Genomic DNA, 27,778 nt, shown 5'->3' with positions numbered 1-27,778 from the left:
ACACACACACACACACACACACACACACACACGCGCGCGCCCAATCTCATATACGATGTATATATGAGGTGGGAACTGGAGAGATATATGTGCAGTAGATCGTCTACACCCACAGGGCAGCTGTCTCTAACTCTTAATTCCAGAGATCTGATGCCCTCCTCTGGCCTCCTTGCACATTGCACACATGTGGTGCACATATGAACATGCAAATACCCATATACACAAAATAAAAAAAAGAAAACCTTTTAAAAAATGAGAAGATAATGTCTGGGAGGCTGAGGAGGAGAAGGAACCATTAAGGGCCAATGGTGGGAATGTAATGAGTACACACATCATAGAAGACAGCCAGTATCGGGTTCTCGTATGATGATAATCATCCTGTTGTCGGGAATACATACATTTTAAAAAGCTGTGTGTTGAAGACCATCTGCACTGTCTGGAGGATGAGACAGCAGTACCGGAAGCATTGAGTAGTGAGCTTCTGTGTTTGGCCTCTGTGGTTCTGTGGAATTCTGTGATATGATGGCATCATAGAATGCATAGTAAGTAAAAATGACTAATTCTGCAGTTAAAGTACTAATGTGTTTAATTTTTGTCAAACTGTATACATGATGAAATAGGAGGATATTTTAGAACATGCATTTAGACCAGGGCCTACTGTCACCAACTGTAAAACAGCAGTTACGCTGACATCTAGTGGCAGCATCTGAGACCTCCAGGTCTCGCCCGGCCTTGCTGAGGCCTTGTCTTCAGACTCCATCCCTTTTCTGATAGGCCTTCCTGAACTCTTCACCAAGCATGTCAACGTCATCTTCTCTTTTAAACACTCCCTACAAAGAAGCATTTTGTTGGTTACTTTGAACGTTAGAGTATTTCACTGAATTTTCTTAGGACTAACACAGACATGAAGCTAATGAAGAAGCCCAGATAATGAGGTCTATTATTGAAACTTAATTTTAAATTACCAGAAAGACTGGCTTCACGTATATCCTGACTATTACTGAGCTGCCCCCATTTCCTGATTACTCAACCTCCGAGTATTAAGCTGTGCTAGGGTCTGCTGTGCCTTATGCTCTATCTACAGCCGTGACTGCCTACATTACAGGCTGATCTAAGCTAGGTTACTGTACGGACACACTCTTTCTGCCTCAGTCTGTGGCTCATTCTGAGACACTGAATTTTACTCTTTAACAGGTCCCAGCTATCCTCCAGAAGTATTTTCTCCACTCAAATGTTGAAATCCAAAGGCCCTCTCAGCATATATATAGTCTGTTTTATTAAATATACCAATCATGGGTGAATTTTGGCATCAGGCTATCGTGTATTTAAATCTACCTGACTTTAATACACTACTGCTAGCAACTTTTAATAATTTTCCTTTTTCTTTCATTGGTTAGGGACTGAACACACTTGATTCTGCATAGTCAATAAAGACCTCAAGCAATATGACTCATATATTTGAAGGACTGTGGCTTTATGAATCTCCATCTTTATATGGATAAGGAAGCTAATTATTAGCAGTCACAATGTGTCTCAAATACACATGAAAATTCACCGCCTATTGGAATAGCTCTCAACAGTTGAGGCTGCCCAGTACCTACTTACAATCAGTTTCCCACAGAGCAGACTTGGCTCAGACTCATGTCTAGCATGTGTTTCACCCATGACAAGGCTTCATGTCTCTTATTATCTTCATGTTTACCCTTTTATAGTTGTTCTAGGGTAGTTTGTTTTCAGATTTCCCATGCAACAAGCAGAATGAAGAGCCTCAAAAGTGTTAGTTCAGGGGCTGGGGATATAGGTCACTACATAGAGCACTTGCCTAGCAAGGCTCTAGGTTAGATCCCCAGCACCACAGAAGCTTGGCAAAGTAACACAAGCCTGCAGCCCTAGCCCTCAGGAGCAGAAGCAGGAGGACCACAAGTTCAAGGTCATCCTCGGTTTCATAGGGAGTTCCAGGACAGCCTGGGCTACACCTTGTCTCAAAAAGTAAAATGAATAAATAAATAAATAAATAAATACTCAATCTTGATAACTCTAGCTCAGATCACTAGTAATGTTCCAAGACAAGCTCTTACTATAGAGGCATTTAAAAAGGACTATAGGTATCAACTCTGCCAGGGTCCCAGTTCTTCACCAACAACAGCATAAAGTCACATGAAGTTTCTCCCTCTGACTCTAGAGTCACGCTTCAGCACCGTTGTTTTCTCCAGAAGGACGAGGCTCACACACTAAGGTCAGTGTCACTTACTTTGGGGAGATAGCCTAGTAACTTTGCAGCATGTTCTTTGAGGAGTCTCAGCCTCTCTTCTTCGATAATCTCATTGATGCAGCCCTGCCGCCTTTGCTGTAGCTGCAATTCCTCCAGCTCACGTTGCTGGAAACGAAATCAAAATGTTTTAACTGTCACACAATACATTCATCTCTTATGAAGTTTACAAATAAAGCTAGATGATAAGACTGGTGTGTTAATTATAAGATTAGAAGATAATTATGTATATCTTTATTTTTTAAAGATTTATTTATTATACATATGTGAGTACACTGTTGCTCTCTTCAGACACACCAGAAGAAGGCATCAGATCTCATTCCAGATGGTTGTGAGCCATTGTGTGGTTGCTGGGAATTGAACGCAGGATCTTAGGAAGAGTAGTCAGTGCTCTTAACTGCTGAGCCATCTTTCCAGCCCATAGTGTATGTCTTTTACATATATAAATATATATACCTGTATTTTTATCATCATTATCTCTCTAAACTTTCAAGAACAAGTTATATCCCACCCACATTTTTGTTTTCTTTATTTGTGGTGCTGGCGTTTGAACCCAGGGCCCTGCACCCGCTAGGCAAGTACTCTACCACTGAGCTGCAATCCCAGCCCTATGACAGGAAGTTTAAAGGACCCTTTTTTTTTTTTAGGAAAAACTTAAATCTCAAGAAAAAATGTATTCAAATGAGTGATTTCCTAACTAATTCAGCAAATATTTATGTAGTTTCCACCATATACCTAAAGATACCCCAAACAGTTTATAGTGTAAGACAAAAATAAAATCCTAATGCACAAAACAAAACACAGTTATCTGAAGATACGTTTTTTAAATGCATCTTTAAAGGTCTCAGTGGAGCACACTGCAGAGGTCAGAGTCCCAGCAAAGGAGCTATGGTACCTTTCTGGAGAATACTGAATTCCGTGGGTACTCTGAGCTATGGAATGCCGATGGCTGTCATGTACATAATGTTAGGGCCCAGAGAACTTTACCAAAACCACACTCCTGAGTAGGATCTGCAGAAGTGGGAACGGAATCAGGTAAGACCTCTACCACGGAACAGCAACCCAGCCCCACACACTGATTTAATGAGATGACATAACCTATCTAGTCTGGGCATAGCACAGGGTTTTCCTTCCTCTGCTGTGCTACCCCACACTACATGTTTACCCCCACTTCACATAATTCTACTCTAAGTCAGGTATTGCGGTTTAGAAAGGTGTGGGACAAAGCCTGAATAAACTGGTAGTAAAGTCTTTTTAGGAATTTGTTTAAACCATACACATTCTTAGAGGTGAACAGGATTATAGACAGCTACTTAGGCCTCTGAAATAGGAATGGGCAGTTTAGTGCTTTTAAGGCTACGCAATGCTATGAATTAGTAAGTTTTGTTAAGGCATCCGCATTTGCTCCAGGGCAAAGCAAAAGTGCTCACTTGTCTTAGCACACCGACATCTAAGCCAGTTCTTCATACTGGGCATGCTTACTACTAAACCCTAAAACATATGTGATAGCGTGTGTTACTAGGGGTTTTAGTGAGTTCCATGTTTGCATGTCTTGCTGGCTTTTCTCTGAGTGTCCTGATCAGCTCTGTAACCCCTAGATAGGGTGTCCACTGTCCTACCCTTCTACAGGAGAGTTAACTCCTAGGCCATACAGGTGATTCCAAAACCTTTTAAATTTTCTATATTCATTAACTCAACATTTAAAAGTACCAAATGTCAGGCAAATTGCACTTTATAGAGCATTATAAACCCCTTAAAGGTTAGATTCAGGCCAAGACTGACTTACTCTAGGCCTAAGCAATTGTGGCTTTGATCTGTTTAAGAGTACACTGAGGTTTAAGTGTGAAGCAACAGGATATTTATAAAAATTACTGATTGGCAGCCTGACCAGTTACAAGGGGACCAAGCTGAAATGCCAAGGAGCAGGAGGGCCTTCTGGCCTCTTCGTCTTCTGTGATATCATTTACAGTCTGGTTTTTTTTTTTTTTTCTTCTCATCTTAAACCATAACTGTGACGTGTGCTCCCTGAGTCTCTCACACTTGAAACCTTTGAAATATTTTGATTCCTTCCTTCTTCTACTCTATATGCTAGGGGGAAAATCATACAGTCTCAATTATTTCCTGTAATTCATCTGACATCCCCTGCTGCTGCTGCTGTTTGTGGCCTGTAAAAGCTAGAACTGCCACTGGACGTCTCAGAGGCCACTCTTACTACATTTAGAGTTTTCATCTTTTAAGAGTTTCCACACAAGACTGTGTTGAGTTCTTAAAAATACCCTTCCAGTGAGACAGATCACCTGGGGATTCTTTCAATTTGTCACTGACACATAAATATTTAAGTCAGTATGTCAAACTCACAAGCTGGTTCCCTGTCCAACTTTTTCCCCCCTTATTAGATGGGGTTTCTCTGTGTAGCCCTTGCTGTCCTGAAACTCCGTCTGTAGACCAGGCTGGCCTTGATCTCTGAGCTCTGCCTGCCTCTGCCTCCTGAGTGTTGGGATTAAAGGTGTGTGCCACACCACCTGGCTCCCTATCCTATCTGACTTTTAAATCAACATTTCCAACAATCAACCTTCTCTTCCAGCCACAAAATCAATGTGAACAAATACATATTCCTTCCCAGGCTGCTTGCCTCTCTACGTGCTCCTTAGGACATGGCTGGCTCACTTAAGAAAGGAGTGTTGTAGTGCTGCCTTAAGTCCTCATCTCTCCAGATTCAACTGGTCCCCAGGATCATCAGTTCTGCACGTGTGGCATCTAAGGAGCCCCTTCTGCGTGCGCACATGCCACCTCTTATCACCGAGACTCTGTACACTGCTTACTGCCCCCACTAGCTCTGGACTTGCCCCTTTTACCTCTATTCTCAATGATGCTACTTGGATCATCCATGCCAAACTTAACATGCAATTCCCTAAATTCTTCAGTGACTTCTCTTGGGGAAAGTCCATCTTAATATTCAAAGGTATCACGATGTATAATTCTTCTCTGCTATACCAATGTCACCACACCCTTATTATCACACACAAAATACATTTATAACTTAGTTATATATTGTTCTTGACCAAGACTATATTCACAGATGGTAGTTCTCAAGTCCAGCACATAAAAGCCTCAATAATCAGATGCTTTAATAAATGATCACTCAGTAAACGTATAGCTCATATGATCAGTAAGAAAATACCTAACGTATGACACATAAATAGTTTTCAGTGGGCTGAGGCGATGGCTCAGTGGCTAAAGTGTCTGGAACACAACCATGAGGACCTGAGTTTATATCATCAGAACTCGGGTAAAGTCATGTGTGGATTCCAGGTTCTGACAAGTGGAAGACGGCAATAAAAGAATCCCAAGGAATCCCAAGATGTCCAGCCCCCAGGTCATCTGCAGTGGACAAGACCTTGCCTTACACAAATTGAAGGAGAGGAGCAATGTGAGGTTGTCCTGTGCTACACACACAGACACACACACACTAGGCCACACATGTGCACACTCAAGCACACACACACACTAGGGTGCACATGTGCACACTCAAGCTCTCTCCTCTCTCCTCTCTCTCTCTCTGTCTCTCTCTGTCTGTCTCTCTCTGTCTCTCTCTTCTCTTTCCTCTCTCTCTCTCTCTCTCTCTCTCTCTCTCTCTCTCTCTCTCTCTCTCTCTCTCTCTCAGCAAATGTTTACTGATGAACACATGAGCTGGGTGCTGTTCAATGAGAATAACCAAAGAACCCAAGGCTTTCCTTACTTTGTCTGCGAGAAACTGGTTCCGGCGTTCTTCAATGAGTTTCTCCACGGCACGTTTGTGCTCCAGCTGCTTCATTCGCTGTTTCTGGGCATTCATGAGCTCAATGCGGTCATCTTCGGCAAACTTGGCCAGCATGGCTTTCTTAAAGGTCTCTTCCTCCTCTTTTGCAGCCTGCAGTATGACTTCCTTCAGTGCCATTTGGTCTTCAAAGTCTTGCTTCATCTCCCTCTGCCTCCTCAGTCTCAGCTCTGCTTCTTCCTGCACGACAGTGGGGCTAGAGTTACGTGTGCCCTGCATTGTCATGAGGGGGCAATCTCAGCGAGAGGGAGCCGGGAGGAGGGTCAGGAGCTTGAGACCAGCCTAGGCTACAGTGAGATGCTGTCTCAGGAAACAAGACAAAAGAATAAGACAGAGTTAGGGGGCTGGAGAGATGGCTCAGGGGTTAAGAGCACTGGCTGCTCTTCCAGAGGTTCTGAGTTCAAATCCCAGCAACCACATGGTGGCTCACAACCATCTACAGGGGGATCTGACGCCCTCTTCAGGCAGGCAGATGTATATGCAGCAGAGCACTCATAAATTAAATAAATAAAAATTAAAAACAAAAGACAGAGGTTATGCTGCAGATTACAATATGAAATCAGAGACAGAATTAAGCTACACTCTGTCCCAGCCTCTTAAGACTTTTGAATAAAGTGACATGACCTTTTTAAAATTGATTTTTACTTGTGTGTGTGTGCGCATGTGTGTGTGTGTGTGTGTGTGCGGGCGCTCATGCGCACATGTGCAAGTGTGCACAGAGGCCAGAAGAGGATGTTGGATGCCCTGGAACAGGAATTATAGGTTCTTGGGTCCTCTCCAAGAGCAGCAAGTGCTCTTAATTATTGGATCTATAGCATGGTGGTCATTTATTCTAAAAATTTTAAGTTGTATATGGTGCCATCTTGTTTCTAGGTTCAGAACTGATGTGTGACTGATTTGAAAGGAGCCACTGTGAAAGCCTTTGCCCACCCCTGCGTTTACTCATCTTCAACCGAGGACGATTATGTCATGTGTCCAAGGTGTGGACCAACTTCCTCACCTTGTGACACCTATGCTGCATGTACCCACTCTAGTTTCTAACCCTCTGATAATTCTCAAAGCAACAAACAACAGAACAAAACAAACAAACAAAACACCCCCCCAAACTGCAAAATAGTTTAAAAAAAAATCAGTCATCTAGCAATGAAATTGGAAGTTTTTCAAAGAAATAGAAGCATACTGGACACAACTAAATTCCTTTCCTGTGAGCTTTTATTTTCTAAACACTTAAAATTTTTCATATACAAAAAATGTAAAAACGTTTATAATAATCATCTATATTCCTAACAGCTGAAGTCTAATGATGACAGCTTGCTGTTGGTGTCCTGTCACCTATCTAATGACAGCTTGCTGTTGGTGTCCTGTCACCTATCTAATGACAGCTTGCTGTTCGTGTTCTGTCACCTATCTGTTCACCCAGAGCTAGCATGCACTTTAACTCACATTATCTTGTAATCCTCCACCACCCCCAAGCTCTGGGAAGCCACTGTCCACGCGCATCTAAAATCTTACCCGCCGCACCAGCCTCTCACTTCCTCCATGGGCGTGGGCCTCTCGCATCCCCTCCTGAAACTAATCAAGCTACTCAAAGACATATATTTTGTTTTATGTTCTGGGTACAATGATGTTTTATACTGCATATTTTGTACTTACTTGCCAAGTAATTGCACAGACATCAAGGGCTTGGAGAACAGTTTAGTTTGTGACATGTAGTCTGAATGCCTCGAGTTTATGGCATCTGCACACAGTAATGTACTTTATATAGTAACATATATATTTATATATATATGCACATATATGCAGTCCTGGGAATCTACCACCTATGCAAAATTTTTGTTCAATTCAATAGTGAAGACATCTTGCAAAGAACAAAAGGAGGGAGGAATGTTTGGCCAAAGAATTGCTTTGATGTGAAAATGTCCATACACCCCCTGCTGGGTCCGCATAAGGAATAGACTAGTCACCAGCAGTGCGGGCTACCAAATTTCCTGCCCTTTCCTGTGTTCCAAAACCCGTTACATGGTCTTGAAACCTTTAAATCATTTGCTGTACAGTCACTCGGACCCCAGTAACTTTCCAGAGTCTCTGTTGGGAACAGAATGTATCAGGAAAGAAGAAACCCAACCCAGGGCAAGTTGGAAAGATGGTTACACAGTGCTCACTGAAGCTGTGTTCTCAGGACCTTCCCTGGGAAGGACAGAGGAGTGATCACCCATCAGTGACTTTCCAATTGGTGGGGAGTGGGTAGAGAGGTCTGCTTCTTACTGCCACAACTCTCCCCTGACTGTGGAGAAGCTGTCAGCACAGTTAATCTAAGCTCTCACAAATGTGCCCCACAGCTGTTCCCAGGGGACAAAGGGAACGCATTTCCAGAGATGTCTGCCTTGGGAAAGCAGTTGATCTCACAAAGTTCCACGTGTGTCATCTATTCATTGAGTATTCTTGACTACTTCTTAGTACAACTAAAGGCTCACATACTGCATCTTCTTTACATTCCATCAGCTGATGGACATGAAGGCTACTCTCATGTTTTAGCTATTATAAATATATTTGTAAACACAAGATTACTGGCTTTTAACTACTCCTTTCTAAAACTGTAAAGATAATACTTTCCACTAACCTCTGCTGTGCCCACATATCTTTAAAATTATTATTCAGTTTGCAAGTATCTTTCCTTTGCTCATTGCTTATTAGAAAGAAATACATGGTTTCATTGTGGTGCACTTAATGACTACATAATCATTCTTATTATGGATTCTTCATTTGAAAAGACTTAAAAATCGTGTGAATTTACAGAGGTTCACTTTGGGTTCTAGGAGCTGTCCGTGTGTATTCTCTGTGGATGGATGGAATCTGTATTGTGCTGTTGTTTGTTGGGTGGAGTCCTCTTTAACCCTGGCTGTTAACACAGCTGTTTCAGGCTGTCATTATGCAGGGTGCTGTTCCCGGGGACTGGGTGCATTAATGATAAAGGAGCACTCTGGTTGGATCTTCCTACTCTCCCCCTCTCATCAGTTTTCCTTCATGTGTCATGAAGCTGTATTGTCAACGGTCACAGGCATATACCTGGATGAATTTATTTTGACTACAAACTTCCATGTCCCACAGTTGACTTTGCCTCATATTAACATATGCACTCCAGTCTGCTTTGCGTTGCATTGTGTTTTCCTCCATCCTGCTTTGAGCTTGCATGTGCACTCATTTAAGCTGTGTGGGCTGTGACTGACCCAGCTGCATCAAGCTCTTCAGGACGCTCTATTTTTGTCGAGTCTCTTAACTGCAGCATTGATGACTTGACACACAATGCGGCCACCACTATGGCTGGGTTTAACTATGCTATCTTCCTGCCCCTTCGCTTCATTGCTAAAGTCTTCTCTTCCCTAATCAACCCTCGGTCTGTGGCTAACTTACTTTCACTTTCAGCTTGATGATCTCAGCCTGCTCCTCCTGGTACAGCTCCTGCCGCACTTGCTCCAGGTCATCCCGCTGCCGCAGTGTTTCCTCCAGCTGCTTGATCAGCTGTTAATAAAACACCGGTTTAGGAACTGGATTGGGCCACTGTTTCAGGAATTTAGCACTCTTTAAAAAGTAGTATTTTTATACCAAATTCTGACGCTGGACCCTCTTTTCCTCGATCTCGTGAACTCTAGCCATCCGCTCGCCTTCTCTTTGCTCCTGTATGTTTGCAAACTCTATGATTTTCCGGTTCTCTTCCTCCATCTCCTCACGCTTCTTTTGTCTCCAGAAGTCTTGTGCCCTCTGGAATTCTTCAATATACTTCTGAATTGCATTCCTTTTTTCTAATCTTTGCTGTCTTTCCCTAAAAAGCAATCAGGAGAATGGTTTATAATTACAGAAATAATAAAATAATGGCAAACACGGACTGTTCAGAGTCTATCGATTCACAAATGCCACAGACTTTCCATACATACTGCTGGGCTCTCTTCTAAGGGTTCACAAAGGTGACTGTCTGTCCACAAAATCCATACAGCACTCTGTATTTAAGCCGTGTGCCAAGGAGAGCCATCAGAAAACAAGTGCTCTGACATATGAGATGTACAGAACACACATGACATCTATTATTTTTCCAATCACCTATTACTACTCATGCTAGCCAAAGTGAGGAAGAGCTGTAAAGTCACGATAGAGCTCACGCTGAGTGAGCACACACACCCAGTGGGGGGGTATAGCGGTTTGTCTCCGGGTGGACTTACACCTGGTCTTCCTCGTAGATCTTCCTGACAATTTCGTCTATCATGAGTTTCTCCTTCAGCAGCTGCTCGTATGCCTCCTGCTTCCTCCTCTCTTGCTCTTCCAGCTGCTTCTCCAGGTCTAGGTAGTACTGTGCCCTCTCCTTGTTCCGCCGCTCTTGCTTGTCGCTCTCTTCCTTCAGCAGCCTATCATGCTCCTCCATCATGATCCTTTCTATCTCCGCATCACGTTTCTGGCATTGAAACAAAACCCTTCCACGTTCAGGAGTGGACACAGCTTATTACAGCACCGTAAACAGTTGTACCCTAAAAACCTGCTATGTAAAACACTGTCTATTAAGTAAGAAGCAAGAGTTAAGTCTTAGAGAGCTGGAAGGTGTGAATGAGGAGTCAGACCTGAAAGGGGCGTTCCTACTCTTTCCAGAGGCTCCTAGGACAACCCCTGGCAAGGATAATAAAGTCCACATTCAGAAACCACAAAGTAAAGATTTAAGTATTTTGTTTTTAATTACTTCAACCACCAAACCATTGCCCCCTCTGCTGGTTGATCACGGTAGTGTCCGTTCTAATGCCACTGTTTGCCAGCTGCTGTTGAGCGCTCCTCTGCCCATCCTTGTTGAAGGGCCCTGAGCAACTCTCCGGTTCCCCCAGCTCAGCCCTTCCCTATCCACACATCGTCTCGGTTATTTAGTTACTGAGTAACTGTTCGTAAGCTCAGTGTGGTGGCTTCCGCTGAAAGACCACACACATCACTGTGGCTGTTCTCTCTCATCTTCAGCTTCGTTCATGAAGGACCACTCCCACCGAGTTACAGACTCACTGGCCTTTCCGTAAGTGGAAGCCCGTGCCTCTTTTCAGCATGGTCAGAACTGAGTAGGTTTAAGCACTGGAGCAATGGTGGAAACTACCCTCACCTGCTGTGACTGCACTCCAAATGTCGGATCAGTTAGCAGCAAAGAAAGAGAGGGAGCCGATGGGAAGACCAATGCAGTCATTCCCAAAGCTGATGGCTATCACACATGCTGGGTATCGTGACTTAATCATAAGTTCTCTTATCTTTGCTCATGCTGTACTACATCCTTCTACAATGTAAGATAGCAAGAAATATGTATGATAACAAAAAATGTATATAGACCCCACAGCCTTACAGAAACACAATGCTCTAACTTTATAGTTAAGAAAACCAGCTAGAGCTCCACAGGACCCGGGTCTCACCACCCACATTAGGCAGGCAGCTCACTAGTACTTGCAAACCCGATTCCCTCTTCTGACCACATGGGCACTGCATGTATGTGTTGCATGTAGACAGGCAAGCAAACATGTGTTCACACACACACACACAAAAACCAAACCTAACAAGTACAAAGATATACTTCCATTTAAGTCAAGTCCTAGGAGTCTATGGCTCTAATTTTTTGAGTCAATTTTGATTTAGAAGACAGTAGCATTTTTAGGAGTTGAATGTCTACAGTGGCCATGGATGATCTCATCTATCAGAGTAATCAAAACTGAACACAGAACAAACTGTACATTATGTTCTAGTCTATCATTGGAAACAGAGGACTACACAGTTCACAAACAGGCCTCCCCGTCTTCTTTAGGCTGTCCCTGATAGCAGCATGTTCTACAACAGTGGTTCTCACCTTGTGGGTTGTGAACCCCTTGGGGGTAGTTCGATGACCCTTTCACAGGGTGGTATATTATGATTCATAACAGTAACAAAATTACAGTTATAAAGTAACAATGGAATAATTTTATGGTTGGGGGGTCATCACAACACGAGAAACGGTATTTACGGAGTAAAAAGGCTGAGAACCACTGTATTAGAATCTTCTAGGTAGCCTGTGTCCATGCTGCACCACACTGGTTGAATATTGTTATCATGTCTATAATCCTGTGTGTATAAACGTGTTTGTTAGTATTCACAACCCACATGTACAAGCATACATTTATATGTAACTGTCTGGCTTCCCTGTGAGAAGGAGCTCGGTGGTGGCTGAGATGCCACGCACCTTAGTTTTAGGCGTTAACTCAGCGAGCCCGTTCACAGTGCGTGCCACAGCTGCCGGGGCAGCTCCCGAAGCTGCTTCGACCTTCCCCTCAAGACTCAGACAGGGATGAAAACAGAAACCCAGGTTAAAGAGGTTACTGAAAAAAACGAGAGTTAGAAAGTGGGATGGAGAGAGAGCCCCGGTGTGTATAGAACGGGAAAGCTCTGCATCCACTGCCAGGCTCTAAATATCCATAGGTAAGCAGTGGGAAAGCATAGTCCCCAGTTAGGACGCAGACAGTTTGTACTGAGTCAGCTGGCCGTGGGAGCAGGCTCAGGAGCACGGCAGATGCGGGAGTTAGCTGGGCCTGAGGGTTCCAGGGTGCAGGCAGACACAGTGGAAATCACCTAAGGGTCTGAACATCACAGCTTGGGGAACCTGGTCTAGCAGGTTCTTCACAGGGGCGGCTGCTCTCAGGACCAGGCCTGCCTCATCCCTAACAAGGCTCAAGCGACCGACCGCACAGAGAGCAGCCAGCTTACCATCTGCTCGTACTTCATGGCGTCCTTCTCCACGATCTGGGCTGCTCTCTCTTTGTTCATGTAGGCAGCTTTCAGTTTCTGCTCCAATTCTCTGAGCTCAATGCTGAGGGGAAACGCAACTTTAAGCTTAAGGACAACAAAATAACTCAGCTTTACACAAAGTCCGGTGAGTTCTTATTTACTCAAAGAAAGCACACACACAACTGGTATCATTCAAGTCCATAGACAACTCACCTCATTTAATGGACACTGTAAAGGTTAGCCCTTAAACCTTATGCTTGAGAAGGGGTTACTCTTCTCTAGTTTAATCTTCCTTTATTTTAATTAATATACTGAAATTTGTGGGAGTCCTGTTCTTCTGTGCAGTGGGTCTGAGATCAAATGCAGGCCTTCAAGCTTGGCAGCAGGTTAGCATTAAACTATCTTGCCTACCACAGATTATTCTATCCTAGAGACGTAGTCTCCATCTTTGGTTGTCTTCATAAAGACTCAGTAATTCTCTGGAAAGTGTATCTCCAGTTCTGGTGCCCACAGGTCTTAACTGACAGTAAGTTATAGCTAGCTTAAATGATTCAATCTAAGCCGGGCAATGTTGGCACACACCTTTAATCCCAGCACTTGGGAGGCAGAGGGAGGTGGATTTCTGAGTTCGAGGCCAGCCTGGTCTACAAAGTGAGTTCCAGGACAGCCAGGGCTACACAGAGAAACCCTGTCTTGAAAAACCAAACCAAAAAAAAAAGAAAAAATCTAAAGCACCATTAAGAAATTTGTGGTAGGGCTAGGAATGGTGGACCATGCCCTAGAACCCAGAACCTGGGAAGCAGAAGCAGATGGATCTCTGAGTTTAAGGCTAGCCTGCTCTACCCAGGGAGTTTCAAGCCATCTAGGGCTTCATAGTGAGGCCCCAGCTCAAACAAACAAACAAAAAAAACTAATACAAGCCAAGTATTCTAGGATTCCACAAGTCTGTTTTTTGTTTGTTTGTTTTTGTAATCAGAAATCATTTTAAAATTTGTCCTTAAAGAAAAAGACAAAAAGGGACCAATCCATAGTCTTCATTATTGCCACAAACACTTAATCCCCCTAAAGCAGCTGACCTGAACGCTTTCTGTGGGTTGAGGCTGTGACTTTGGTAGGACACTTGCCCAGCGCATGTGAAGCCCTGGGTTCAATACCCAGCCCCACGGCAATAGTTCAAATGAGTATCTTTGAGCTAATGCTCCATTCCCAGGAAAACCATACCCTGTACGTGCAATGATCTAAAGTCTCATGTTCAGGTGCCAAGGGTGACAGAGCGCAGGGGTGGAGACTACACAAGCAAGCGGAAGAAACCATGACACCTGTTCTCTCTCACTTGCTGCCTCATCTTCTCATCCTTCAGACTCTCGTGCTTCAGTCTGGCCAGTTCGTTTGCAAGTCTCTCTTCCTGCTCAAGCTGTCGCTCCCTCAGCATCTTGTTTGCTTCTGCCTGAAGAGAGAAGTGGAGCTTTAGTTACCTAGGTCCTCAGATCAGGCACTATCCAAGTTCATGGACTCTACAACAGCAAACTGACTGCTCTGACAGCGAGAGTTCACTTCAAAATAAAAACATATCTCAGCAAATACATCTCAAATATTTTACCACAGAAAAAACGTAAATAACACCAATACCGTGAAGAATATTAATATACCTATATTAATTTTTTTAATGTACCAGTATTCTGTAACTCCTCTCTAATCTTGCATTCAACTCCATTGTCCCTATTTTCTATCTCCATCACAGTATTTTAAATCAAATCCGAGGGGGGCTGCAGAGATGCTCAGAGATTAAGGGCACTGGCTGCTCTTGCAGAAGAGCCAGGTTTAGTTCCAGCACACACATGGTGGCTCACAGCTGTCTGTCCCAGAGGCTGATGATGCTCTTCCGACTTCCTTGGCACCAGACATGCACACCGTGCAGTTATACACATACAAATAAATACAGCTTTAAAACCCAGATAATAAAACAGCCTTGGAGAATGCTGCCCGCCACAGTAACCGCTTGGTATGGATCTACCTGACAAGAATTTCTTTTTCATAACCATACCATAAATTAGCAATACTTCCTGAGTGAGATCTAAGGTCTTGCCCACACTCATTTCCCAACTGTCTCAAAGATACTTTTTTCAAAACCAAATACAATTTACAACGTTGTTCTAAGTATCTTTCTCCAGTCTCCTTTATTTTATATATTAGTCACCCCTCAATACACACACACACACACACACACACACACACACACACACACACTTTTTTATCCCCTAAGCCAACAATTTGTAGTAATTACAGCCTGTCTAAGTTAGGATTTCTTTATTGTAATAAAACATATGACCAAAGCAACTTGGGAAGGAGTGGGTTTATGTCAGCTTACAGCGCCACGTTATAGTCCATGATGAAAGCGAGTCACAGCAGGAACGTGGAGGCAGGAGCTGAGGCAGAGGACAAGGAAGAGTGCTTCTCACCGGCTTGCTTACCCCTAAAATTCAGGACAGCCAGACCACAATGATACTGACCACAGAGCTGGACCCACCCACATCAACTATGGATCAAGAAAATATAGCATAGGCTTGCCCACAGACCACTCTGGGTCACTTTCTCAGTTGGAGTTCCCTCTTCCTAAATGACACCAGCTTGTGTCAAGCTAACATAAAACTTTCCTATTGGATAGCCCATGTTTTCTTGTTCTTCTCTTAGGAATTCCCTAAACTAGCCTCTCTTCGGTTTCCTGTAAAATGGCGGGAAGATCTGGAGGCTTCAGTCCTTGGTGAGTTAGGAAGCACATGGTGGTCTAGGCCTAGAGCACAGAATCCAGGAGGCCAAGGCAAGAGAGCCACCAGGCATCCACGCACAGCTTGGCCTCATAGTGCGTTCCAGTCCAGGGATGTACATTAAGACACCTCAGCAGCCGGGCGTGGTGGCGCACGCCTTTAATCCCAGCACTTGGGAGGCAGAGGCAGGCGGATTTCTGAGTTCGAGGCCAGCCTGGTCTACAAAGTGAGTTCCAGGACAGCCAGGGCTATACAGAGAAACCCTGTCTCGAAAAACCAAAAAAAAAAAAAAAAAAAAAAAAAAAAGACACCTCAGAAATAAAGAAATAAACAAAAAAGTAACACATGAAAAATGTTCAACGTTATTAGCCAAAAGAAATGTGGATTAGGAAGCAGAGGGATGGGCCCGAGTCTACTTCCCAGCATCCATTTCAGATGGCTCACAACTACCTGGACCCAAGAGACCCACAGTCCCTGAGGGCACCTGTTCAGATGAACATATCCACATGCAGACAAAATCTACACATAATTAATAAAAATATATCTTTTACACAATCTACACACAATTAATAAAAATACATCTTTTTTTTTTTAAAAGCAAGTTAAAAGCCAGGAGGTAGTGGTGGACACCTTTAATACCAGCTTGGGAGACAGAGACAGGTGAATCTCTGAGTTCAAGGCCAGCCTGGTCTACAGAGTGAGTTTCAGGGCAGCCAGGGATACACAAAGAAACCCTGTTCTGAAAAACAAACAAAACAAAAACAACAAAAAGGCAAATTAAAATTACACTGGAACAATACTTGAACATTCATAAAACACACACACACACACACACACACACACACACACACTGGTGACACGAAATAGTGAAAAACTGCACCATCTATACATTGTGAGGCACTCTGGAAATCAACCTAGTAGTTTGTCAAAAGGCTGGCCTACAATTACTACGCAAACAATACACTCTTAAGCACTTGTCTCAGAAAAACAAAACATGTTTATTTAAAAATATGTATTTAAATATTCACATCAAATTTATTTATAATATCCAGTATTGGAAATTCCTCATCAGGTAAAGGGTCGAGAATATTGTGTATATCCACACAACAGAATACTACTTGGCAATAAAAAGGAAATAATCCATAAAAATAAAAAATAAAATACACATAAAGATACAATTAAAAAAAAAAAACTTTAAGAAGATAGGATTCAAAACACGAACTCTTAGCTGACACTCCCTGTCTCTGGTTCCCTCCATGCAAAGGGCATAAAGGTTCGTAGTCAGCTGGATGTGTGTTCATCAGAAGGGAGCCCACCCCAGCCAGCCGTGGTTCAGCCTACGAGACAGCGGGGAGGGGAATCAGCACACCTGTGTTTCTGCCCCGGTCGCTGTGTGCAAACACGAGTTGCTACAAGCTGTTAAATTTTCAGTAACGTATTACATGGTAGAAAGCTGACACCAAACTACACTTTCCACAAGTGTCAGGAAGAGACTCTCAGGCTGGAAAAGCGAGACCGGAGGGACCAAGGAGACATGACACTACAGGTAACTTAGGCTAGAACAAGAAGAACATGAGGAAAAAGCAAAAGCCAACAAAAAAACCACGTATTTAGTAAACCCTCAAGTTCAGTCAACAGAACAGTAGGAACTACTCTGTGGTGAGAATTTCATGGTTTTCATCTTCTATGTAAGATTTCTATGTAAGACTCTGGCATAGGAAGCCGGGCAAGGGGTTTATGAAATCTCTATACAGTTTTTTATTTCTTTGATCAATCCCATCTTGCCTCAAAATAAAAAGCTATAATGTGTATATTTTCTAGGTCTGTTCACCAAAAGGCCCCAGAGGTATGATAATCTGGAAATAGTGATCACTCTGACTTTGGCATAACTGGGGTGGCACAAGGCCTGCCGAAACGAGCCCTGTGTGAGCCGGCTGCTCCGGAGGAAGTGATGAGCAAGCCAGCAAGCCCCAGGAGCTGCAGGGAAGCCCACAAGCTGAAAAGCCAACCACATCACTCTATTCCGAGTCTTACATCTGAAACCCAGTAGATGAAATGCTGTACTTCCTGTCCAAACTAACAAGGGTGAGCTTAGGACCCAGGAAGAGACAGTGTTACAATCAGAGTCCAAGGCAAAAAACAAAAAATCAAAAGCCCTGAAGCAGGTATCTCCTCTTGAAGGGGTCTGGTCGGAAGAATTAGCTGTTTTGGTAACTCTCAGCCTCTTTGTTCTACCAAGCTTTCAACTGGCAGGATGAGGCCCTCCCTCATGTGGGAGGGTAAACTGCTCACTCAGCCTGACTTGGTGTCACTCTTATCTGAAAACACCCAGAAAAGGTTAGCTCAGGGCCCGATCAAGCCAAGCCAACATGTAACATCAGCCACGGTAATATACTTTGTTCTGGCAGAAGGCAAGAAAGTTATCAAAGATCAGAGGTTGTTTTGTCAAAAGAGCACAGAAGCACCCACTGGCCAAGGACAGAATGATGGGAGGATCAAAGAAATACCAGGCCCCTGGTAAGATGGCTTGGGGGGGGAGGGGCGAGGCAAATGTGCCCAAGACTTGCACTCAATCCCCAGGACCTGCATGAGAGGAGGAGGAAATGGGACTCCTGCTAATGGTCTTCTTCCCCACTACACAAGGGGGGAGGCAGAACTGGGGGAAGAGAGGGGGGACAAGGAGTTACTTTCTTATCTTGTCCTCAAGACAGTAAAGAATAGTAAATAACAGAGGCTAGGGCTGTAGCTTAGTGGTAGAGTGTTTGCCTTGCATGCATGACGTCCTCGGTTCAATCCCCAGTACTGTCAGGAAAACCCACCTGCAATTATACATGAATTCTTCAATGTTGATCTCATAAAGATATTTCATGATTTGTTTAAAAAAATACTTATTTTAATGTGTATCGGTGTTATTCCTGCATTTGAGTATATGTACCACGTGTGTGCCTAGTGCCCACAGAGACCAGAAGAGGGTGTGGTAACCCCTGGAAAGAGAGTTGCAGACAGCCCCATGGGTGCTGGGAACTGCATCTGGGTCTTCTGCAAAAGTAACAAGTGCTATTAACTGATGAGCCATTGCTCCAGCCCCATAGAGATATATTTTTTTAAAAAGACATATTTTTAAAAAGAAAATAAAAAATCAAAGAGGACAAAACTTTAAAATAACCCCAACATATGCAGAAACAAGTTCATGTAAAAAGTCACCATTTTCTCCCCAGTATAAGATGAACTGCAATCTAATCAAGTCTTCCTGGCTAACTGCCTTTCCAGACCATGGGAAAGATAAAGGCACACACCACAGAAACCAGACAGATATAAAACCACACCCATCTAGAAGATAACAGGTCTGATATCTCCATCAGGTTAAACACATGAAGTTAACAAAGGATGCATCGATGACGATCATATTAATGAAACATTGTCCATAAAAACTATATACACTGTATGAACCTTGCCTGGTCCTGATTAAAAGAAGCCAACGCTAAGGACAGATTTCAGCATAGTACAGAATTTTGCTTAGAGGCATCTATCATGAGAAGATGACATCAGAACAACACTCGAAAGAAAACATCCCCTCTTCATCAGATAGACCAATGGTCGCTAGGCGGAGTTAGGGTATATGGGAGTTTCCTTAAAGACATAATAAGAATAAAAAGATGGGAGGCCAGGGTTTTCCTGTTCAGAATTAAAGGGTCAGGTCTATGCTACTGGAACTTAGGACAGAAGGAAGCCGACACCTTTAAGCCTTTCTTTTGCTATTTCCAGATCCACCCTCAAAATCCTGGACATAACTGCAAGCTAGTGCTCAAAACACAACAAAATAGGGGACATTCTTTTCACACTTAGGAGAAAATTCACTTGTCTCACTTCCTGTCTGTTTCCTCTTTTCTACTACAATCTCCTAAAAAATATTTAGAAATACCCATGATAGATTAGCCAGCATAGCAGAATGTAAACACACGTATTCAATAACTGAACTCTTCAAAAATTAAAAATATGAATAAGTGTACATCTCACACATATGTTCATCTCCTACCACTTTAATAGTGTCTATGTTTAACATCATGAATTTTTAGAAAGGAAAGAATTTCTTAAATTTCTTATTAGAAATGTACAGAAGGCAACACAGTTGCACTCACATAAACAAAACTGTGATGTTAACAATTACGGATTTCATGCTTATTTTTAAAAACAAAAATGGATATTCTTGCCAAATGCTATTCTAAAGTCTTTCGATTTGCTCGTTGTTAAAAGCATGCAAATTGACCAACTGACACCACGTTCTTCAGCTAAAATAACCAGGACTCCAAAGGATTCAGTCAGTTCCCAGCTCTCTGTATTTCCTCAACTCCAGGCAGGGCTGACAGCCATCTTTCACCTTTTCCAAGGAAAGAAAACTATACAAGGACACTGCAACTTACTTTTTGGATGGCTTCTTCCATGTCGAGCTCAAACTGCTCATTCTGCAGCACTCGGAGGAACCTCTGGCGGTCCACCTTCTCGTCGTTTTCATTTTGCACCACTTGGTTCTTGGCTTGCCTCTCTAACTTATTCATGACTTGTATGTTCAATGATTTGCGGAATTTTTCATCTACTAACTTCTGATGCTTTTCACTAAAGCTCAAAGCTCTCTTTTTGGTCGCCTACAGTGGGGGGGGGGGGGGAGGGAATACACAGATTTCAATATTCTTCTTTCAAAAAGATACTGCTGAAAATCCCTATAATAAACAATGTAAAATAGGTAACAGTATAAAAGGTCTTTGGCTTTAATTCTGGATATACTAATTAATATTTAAATATGATAATGTAAACTTAACGGTGTACTGATTAAGTGAGTACTACTAATAGTCCTTATTTTGTAGTGGAAGCAGGAAAAGTTAAAATTCAACAGCACCAGTGAGGGCGAAGCGGATGCTCTCCAGCTGCAGCTTTATCACCAGAGAGTTGCCTCTCCCCCCACCCACAACAGAGCAGATTTAAAGATGTATCTATTTCGATGAGAGGGGGAAAGGTGCAGAAATGCCTTGAGTGTTCCTGAAAAAACCCAGAACCTTCTAGAAAGCAAATCGAAGTTTCTCACTGACCTCTCGGATTACACACTTCAAATTATATTTCAGAGAGCTCTAGACTACAAATAAACAGACATGCAGTTTGAAGATCCCTGACCGCCCCTTCTCCCGGCCTCCGAGCTGCTCACCATCAGGGTTGGCTTTAAGCCTCCTTCTCCAGCAGGATGGGTCTCTGCCTCAGTTGCAAACGCGTCTTCCAGAGCAGCAGCCACGGCGGCGGCGGATCCCTTTGCACGCTGGGTTAAGTTTACGATGTGTCCGGGCAACCGCCAAAAAATGCACCGCCCGCCCAAGAGGGACGCGGCCTCCCATTGGCTGAAGCAATATCCAATCAGCACGGAGAGTCTTCGTTGCCAGGCAGGAGCGCTCCTTCCATAGGACCAAGCCAAAAGCGCGAAGTTCGGACGCTGTGCCCTAGCGGGAGCTGTTTATATGCGAAGGGAATCTATCTCTGCGGTCTGGAGCCCAGCTAAAGCCCCAAGGAACCCCAATAAGCTCGGACTAGTCACTGCAGTGGACTGAGGGATGGTGCTCCCTCTACCATCCTCAGGCGGTAGCAAGTTGCCTAACGTGGGTGCTGGGCCCTCCAGAAGAGCCGCAGGGCTCCCCACCGCGCCATTGCTCTAGCCCTGATACACTCATTTTAGAGATGAAATATTTTTGAGAATTTAGAGACACGGACGAGACTTATTTACTTACCTGGAACAGAAGCCACTGGATCGCTAGCGGAGTGTGAGAATGGAGAACACGTAAAAACGGAACGGGTGTGGCTGCATACCTGCAATCCCAATGCTCTCTAAGGCCAGGACCAGTGACCCTTCTAGCAGGCTGGCCCGCGTGCTGAGGGATGGCACCACCCACTGTGGTCTAGACCCACCCCCTATATTAATTAGTAACAATAATGATAATAATCACCGCACGCCTTTAATCCCAGCACTTGGCAGGCAGATTTCTGAGTTCGAGACCAGCCTGGTCTACAGAGTGAATGCCAGGACAGCCAGGGCTATACAGAGAAACTCTGTATCAAAAAAACCAAAAACAAAAAAAGAAAAATAAATCATATGAAACTGACTGTGGGGCACATAGAATGCAAAGCATTCTAGGACTCAGGATGCAGCTAACAATCCCTTGGAACTCTACTAAGAATGTGGTTTATGTATATGTAACTAAATTTTAGCTAATACATTAAAAACAAAAATTGTGTCTTGTGGAATATCATGTAACATCCTGATGCATTGTGTAATATTTAAATCAGTAAACACCAAACTATTTCTTTAGGGTGAAACAATCTTTTCCTCTGTTTTTGTACCATCCTACACCCCCACCTTGCTGTGCACCCCTGTACTTCTGACTATATTTTGCTAACTGCAATCTAGCCTTTCACCATTTCTCCCTGCCCTAGCCCCTATCATCACCAATCTGCTTACAGTTTCTGTGAAATCAACATTGTTAAAGACTCTACCGGTTCTCACAATCATACTTGATCTTTTTTTCTTAAGAACTTTTTGAGATTTAACTTTATGTAAATAAAGTGTCTATGCGCCACTATGTGTCTGATGCCCACAAAGACCAGAAGATGTTATCAGCTACCCTGGAGTTAGAAATTCCTGGAGGTAGGTTACTAGAGCTGTCATGTGGGTGCTGGTTCCCAAACTCCAGGTAATCTGCAGGAATAGGCGGCACTCCAAACCGTTGAGCCATCTCCCCCAGCCCCACTCTGGTAGAGTAATATCTGTGTAGCACCTAGATTATTTCAGCTGATACCTCCAGTTCATCCACACTGTCAGAAATGGTAAGACTTTATTTTTCCCTGTGGTTGAATCTTATTCTTCTGTCCATTTATTCACTGATGGACACAGGATATAACCATGACTTGACTACTGTAAATGGAGCTGCAACCAACGTGTGCATTCAGAGGCCTTCAGCATTCGGATTCCATGTCCTGTGGATATATAGATTATGGTGGGGGGAGGAGGCAGTAGCTCTATTTTAACTCTGGGGGACCTTAGTGTAGTATACTACAATGGCCACACTTATTCACATTCCACCAACAGCATACAAGTGTTCCCTTTTCTCAGTACTCCCAACAATGTTTATTATTTTTAATATTTTTGAAAACTATTCTTGCTGGGGTCAAATGATATCTACTCATTGCAGGTTTGGCTTTTGTGTCCTGGATCATTATTCATTAGTGATGTTGAAATGGATACATTTTAATGGTGGCCTCTTTTATTGTTTGTTTTTCATTTTATTTATATTATCTTTTATTATTTATTGTTGTTAGAAGTGATTGTCTAGGCCCATTACCATTTTTTTGTTTTGTTTTGTTTTGTTTTTTGAGACAGGGTTTCTCTGTATAGCCCTGGCTGTCCTGGAACTCACTTTGTAGACCAGGCTGGCCTCGAACTCAAAAATCCGCCTGCCTCTGCCTCCTGAGTGCTGGGATTAAAGGCGTGTGCCACCACGGCCAGCTCCATTGCCTATTTTTAGATCAGGTTTTGTATATATGCTATTGATTTTTGGAGTTCTGTATAATCCAAGTTTGGTCTCTGTTGCTGTGATAAAAACACTGACTAAAGCAAGTTGAGGAGGAAAAGGAGTGTTTGGCTTACTGGTTATAGTCAGCCCTGTTGGAAAGCCAAGGCTGGAACTCACAGGGCAGAACTCGAGGTGGGGACTGAAACAGAAACCAAGGAGGTCTGCTACTGGCTGCCTTACTGACTTTTGCTCTACACCCCAGGCCCACCTACTAGGGATGGTCTACAGACAGGCCAATGTGATAGACACAACTCCCCAGTAGAGACTCCCTTCTCCCAAGTGGCTCTAGTTTGTTCAAGGTGAAAAAAAACAAAACAAACAAACAAACAAACAAAAACAAAAACAGACACACAGTCTAGTTCTCAACATCTTGTCAGATGCGTAATTTGAACATTGTTCCCCTAAAGGGCACTGTTTTACAGGCTATATCTATATTCTGATTCCGTTAATTCAGTGGTTCTCAGCCAATGGCTTGACCTCTAAGACCACTGGAAAACACAGATACTTACAATTCATAACAGTAGCAAAATTACAGTTATGAAGCAGCAACCAAAACTCTTTTATGGTCGAGGGTCACCACAGCATGAGAAAGGGTATTAAAGGGCCCCAGCATTAGGAAGGTTGAGAACCTCCGCATTAGTCCTTCCTCTGCTGGCCATTTGTCTACTTTGGCTTTGGTTTCCTGTGTAAACGGGTGATCGTGTAGTATTTGTCCCTCCCCAACCAAAAGCCCTGCTGCTTCCCAAATTTTAAAACATTTCTTAATTTTGTTTCTAGTACCATCCCGATTTCAGGCACATCTGGATCGCTAGCCTAGTGTCAGTTGATATTCAAGCTGGTGGGTGACTGCAGTCTAACCATGATCTTCTGCGCATGGATTTCGGTTTTCCCCGCAGCCCCTCCTGAAAAGACTGTCCTTCCCCCAGCGGGTGTTCAGGGTTCCCGGGTTGGGCAGCAGGGGTCTGCAGATGGTGAATATACTTCTGGCTTTCTGTTCTGTCGCATTGGTCTGTAGGGCTGTGCCGAATGGCAAGTCCACATTGCTTGATGAAACTGCTTCTTCGTACATTCTGAAAGCCAGGGATACAATGCTTTCTTCGTTTTGTTCCTCATGACTGTGGCTTGTGCAATGTCTCATAAAGCAGCTTCTAATTAAAACGTGTTCACTGGTCCGTCAGCAGCAAACACTCTATTCACCCTTGATGAATTCCAGACAGTTAAAGCAGCTCCTGGCAGTGATCAGGCCTAAGTATTGGCTCAGTGAACAGATGGTGGAGGTCGTATAACCGCTTTGCATGTGGAGACAGCGCTACTCAGAAATCATCTTGCAGAGGTGTTGCTCTTCACTAGCCCAGTGGGAATTCTGAAATTATAAAACTGATAGCAATTTTGTCTATTTTCTAACGACAAACTTTTTTGATTCATTTTTCCATTTTAACTCCCTGATTTCCGTTTTATCATCTTAATTTCCTTCCCTCTGTTTGTTTTTAGTGTTGTTTTATTTTTTCCAGTTTCTTAATGCAAATGTTTAAATATTTGAGACCATTTGTTTTAATACAAGCAAATAATATCAATTTCTCTCTAAGCTTTAGTAATCTCTCATATATGTATGGTATATATATGTAGTATATATACCATACATATATATGTATATACAATGTTGTATTTAATATTCATTTAAAATATCCAGGCTTATTAGTTGATCACTGAGTGTCTTAATAATTTTTCTATTGCAATGTTAAAAAACACCCTGACCAAGGCAGCTTATAAGAGAAAGCTTTTAATTTGGCTTGTAGTACTGGAAGGTTAGAGTCTATGACTGTGAAGTAGAGGCACAGCAGCAGGAACAGCTGGGGGTCACATCTGGGTCTATAAGCAAGAGGAAGAGTGAACACACTGGGGATAGTGGGCAGTCCCCCCACACCCCAGTGATACACCTCCTCCAAGGCCATGCCTCATAATACACCACATTGAGCTACCAAGAAACGTCCACTCCTTTCATTGATTTCTAGCTTAATTCCACAATGGCCAAAGAATACATTTTGTGTGGTTCCCATTCTTCTATATCTGTGGTAGCTCATGCAGGATATAGTCCGTTCTTGCCTGTTCCATGAGCATGAAAAATTGTATTCTGGTATATTCTGGTGTTGCTGGCTCTATAAGGCCAAGTTGGTTAAAGACACACTTTGGCATCTGTCTTCACAGTGTTTCTGTCTGTCTTACCAACTACTTGTTTATGAAACTGTTGGGTGTCATTACGAATTGCTTCTCTTCCTCCTTTTTTTTCGTTTCAGCCACACGTGGGTCACATAATTTGGGAATATTTTCATGTCCGGGTAACATTTTGAAATAGCCTCTCTGGCCTTGATAACACTGCTGGCTCTGAGGTCTGTTTGATATCATCGTTACTGTCTGAGAGTTTTTCACGGCTTTTTTTCCTTTTCATATTTGTTCATATTTTGGTGATTTTCCTATGCATCATTTCCTTTACACTTTATATCAGACCTATGTCTTATTCAGTGGAAACAGTGTACAGATGTCTATGTGGCTAAAGGAAGTGCTTGTTGGGCCAATGAAATGGATTAGTGGCGAAGGCACACTATCAAGCCTGATGACCTGAGTTTGAGCCCCAGGACCCACGTGATGGAAGGAGAGAACCAACTTCCACATATTGTCCTCTGACCTCCACACTCACAGTGTGACACCTGCACACACACACCTGCACGTGCACACAATGAATGCAAAATAGTTCATTGAAAAGAAATTGTCGCATCTATTCTTTGCACATTTTTTTTAATTTCTCTGATTCCATTTTATTTTATTATTGCCTTATCTTACTTCCTTAAATTCTTACTGGTAAATACCATAATTCTACTTTATTTGTCCCTATAAACCATAGGACAACATCTAATTCTTCTGCGTCATTTTTTTTTCTGCTTTATACATTTTACTTCTACACATGCTATAAGTCCAAAATATGTTTCTACAAATGTTAGATTATTGGATTATGTCAGGAAGTTCCCAGGTTATGTACACATTCAAATGTACTTGCCTTCTACCTATGAGGAGCCTGTTGCAGATATTCAGCATCGCTAGTTTTATTTTCAAGATTTATTTTATGTGTTTAAGTATTCTGCCTGTATGTATATATGTGCAAGCTGTGTGTCCAGTGATCTCAGAGGCCAGAAGGGGGCCTTGTATCTCCTGGAGGCTGGCAATATAGACAGTTGTGAGCTGCCATTTGGGTTCCGGGAATGGAACCTGAGTCGTCAGCAAGAGCAGCCACCTGCCGAGCATCTATCTCTCCAGCCCCAAGTTTTGTTTCTGACCTAACATTTCCATTTAACTCTTTCTTACGGTTACTTTCTTTGCAGCTGAAATTGCTCATCTTTTCACATAAACTGTCTGCCTTTTCTATCAGACCTTTCCGAAGGTCCTGATATCCTATTTGCTAAATCCCATTCTGCGATTTAAATTTCCTCTATCTGACAATTTTATTATCTGGCTTACATGCTGATCATATTTTTTTATTTTTTACATTTTGATTTTTGTTTTCTGTTTTATGATTCTGTTAGACATCATGTACAAGTCAGAAGAACACTTCAGAAGACCAAAGCCACACAGGGAAAGAGCAGGCCTCTGGCACTAAAGACTACTAGTGTAGCAGGCTGAGGCAGTGTTGCTGGATTGGAGTGAAGTTGTTGCCATATCTCTACCTTCCATTTCTCCAGTGTCCCTTTCAGCCTACAATAGTCGGGGCTTTCCAGGCATTCCCCCTCAGTGGTCCTGATCCTGTCTCCACTCTCTGCCTTCCTGTATTCCTGCCTCTCAGAGCATCTCTCCTCCTTGCCACTCCTCCTTCTAGCAGCAGCCAACACTTTTGGTTGTGCAGGCTCACCAGCCAGGCCAGGGAGAACCACTGTCTGTTGTCCTGGCCCAGCCTCAATCGGAGACAGGCCCTGGTACAGAGTCCTGGATGTAGGGATGAAACATGATAGAAAACATTAACAAGAATTCACTGTTTCTTGTTGGCTTTCAAGCAAGTTCAAGATCTTTAACCTGATTCATATATACACAGGTACATCTGTTCAGATTTTTTCTTCAGTCTTCAGACGCCATAAATTCCTTTGAGCTCATGTCTGTCGCAAGACCTTTGGACCTGTCTGTCTGTCTGTCCGCCCAGCAGTAGCTTTCTAGCTTCCTCTGCTCTCCCCCACTCAGTGAATTTTGAAGGATAATTTTATAAATTGTACTTTTATTTTGAACTGTGTGTATAAGTGTATGTCTGTGTGTGTGTGTGTGTGTGTCTGTGTGTGTGTGTGCACACTCCAGCACTTGTGAGAGTGTCCATGGAGGCCAGAAGAAGGTGACAGATTCTCTGGAGCTGGAGGCTTGGGCAGTTGAGAGCTGTCTGATGAGGATTCTGGGAACTGAACTCTAGCCTTCCATAAGACTAGAAAGTACCCTTAACTGTGCAGGCCACCTCTCCAGCCCTTGTTTCCTTCTGTCATAAGAGAATGTGATGACTGAAATCCCAAGCTCACTTCATTTGTCC

The 27,778-nt window shown here is 43.1% G+C and overlaps 1 protein-coding gene across 1 annotated transcript; it reads right to left on the bottom strand.

The window, feature by feature from the left end:
• Positions 1 to 80: 80 nt before the first annotated feature.
• Mns1 (meiosis specific nuclear structural 1) lies at positions 81 to 20,982 on the bottom strand. Its single transcript, XM_021172507.3, has 10 exons — positions 20,814 to 20,982; positions 20,038 to 20,259; positions 14,171 to 14,298; positions 12,831 to 12,933; positions 10,301 to 10,530; positions 9,690 to 9,906; positions 9,498 to 9,605; positions 6,009 to 6,266; positions 2,252 to 2,377; positions 81 to 830 (listed from the first exon to the last, which is right to left on the bottom strand). The coding sequence occupies exons 1-10, from the start codon at positions 20,814 to 20,816 to the stop codon at positions 750 to 752; spliced, it is 1,476 nt and encodes a 491-aa protein (XP_021028166.1). The 5' UTR covers positions 20,817 to 20,982; the 3' UTR covers positions 81 to 749.
• Positions 20,983 to 27,778: the final 6,796 nt, after the last annotated feature.

Source organism: Mus caroli, unplaced genomic scaffold (assembly GCF_978045245.1).
Source record: "Mus caroli unplaced genomic scaffold, Mus_caroli_1 scaffold_11, whole genome shotgun sequence".
NCBI classification, from domain to species: Eukaryota; Metazoa; Chordata; class Mammalia; order Rodentia; family Muridae; genus Mus; species Mus caroli.
The sequence above is the reverse complement of the archived record's forward strand: the minus strand, read 5'-3'. Positions and strand labels throughout refer to the sequence as shown.

Coding starts and splice junctions, on each gene's coding strand:
- Mns1 (XM_021172507.3), bottom strand. Junction 14,299..20,037: donor TGGAAGAAGCCATCCAAAAA/GTAAGTTGCAGT, acceptor TTCTCTCTTCAG/GCAGAAGCAAACAAGATGCT. Junction 2,378..6,008: donor ACCAGTTTCTCGCAGACAAA/GTAAGGAAAGCC, acceptor TTTCGTTTCCAG/CAACGTGAGCTGGAGGAATT.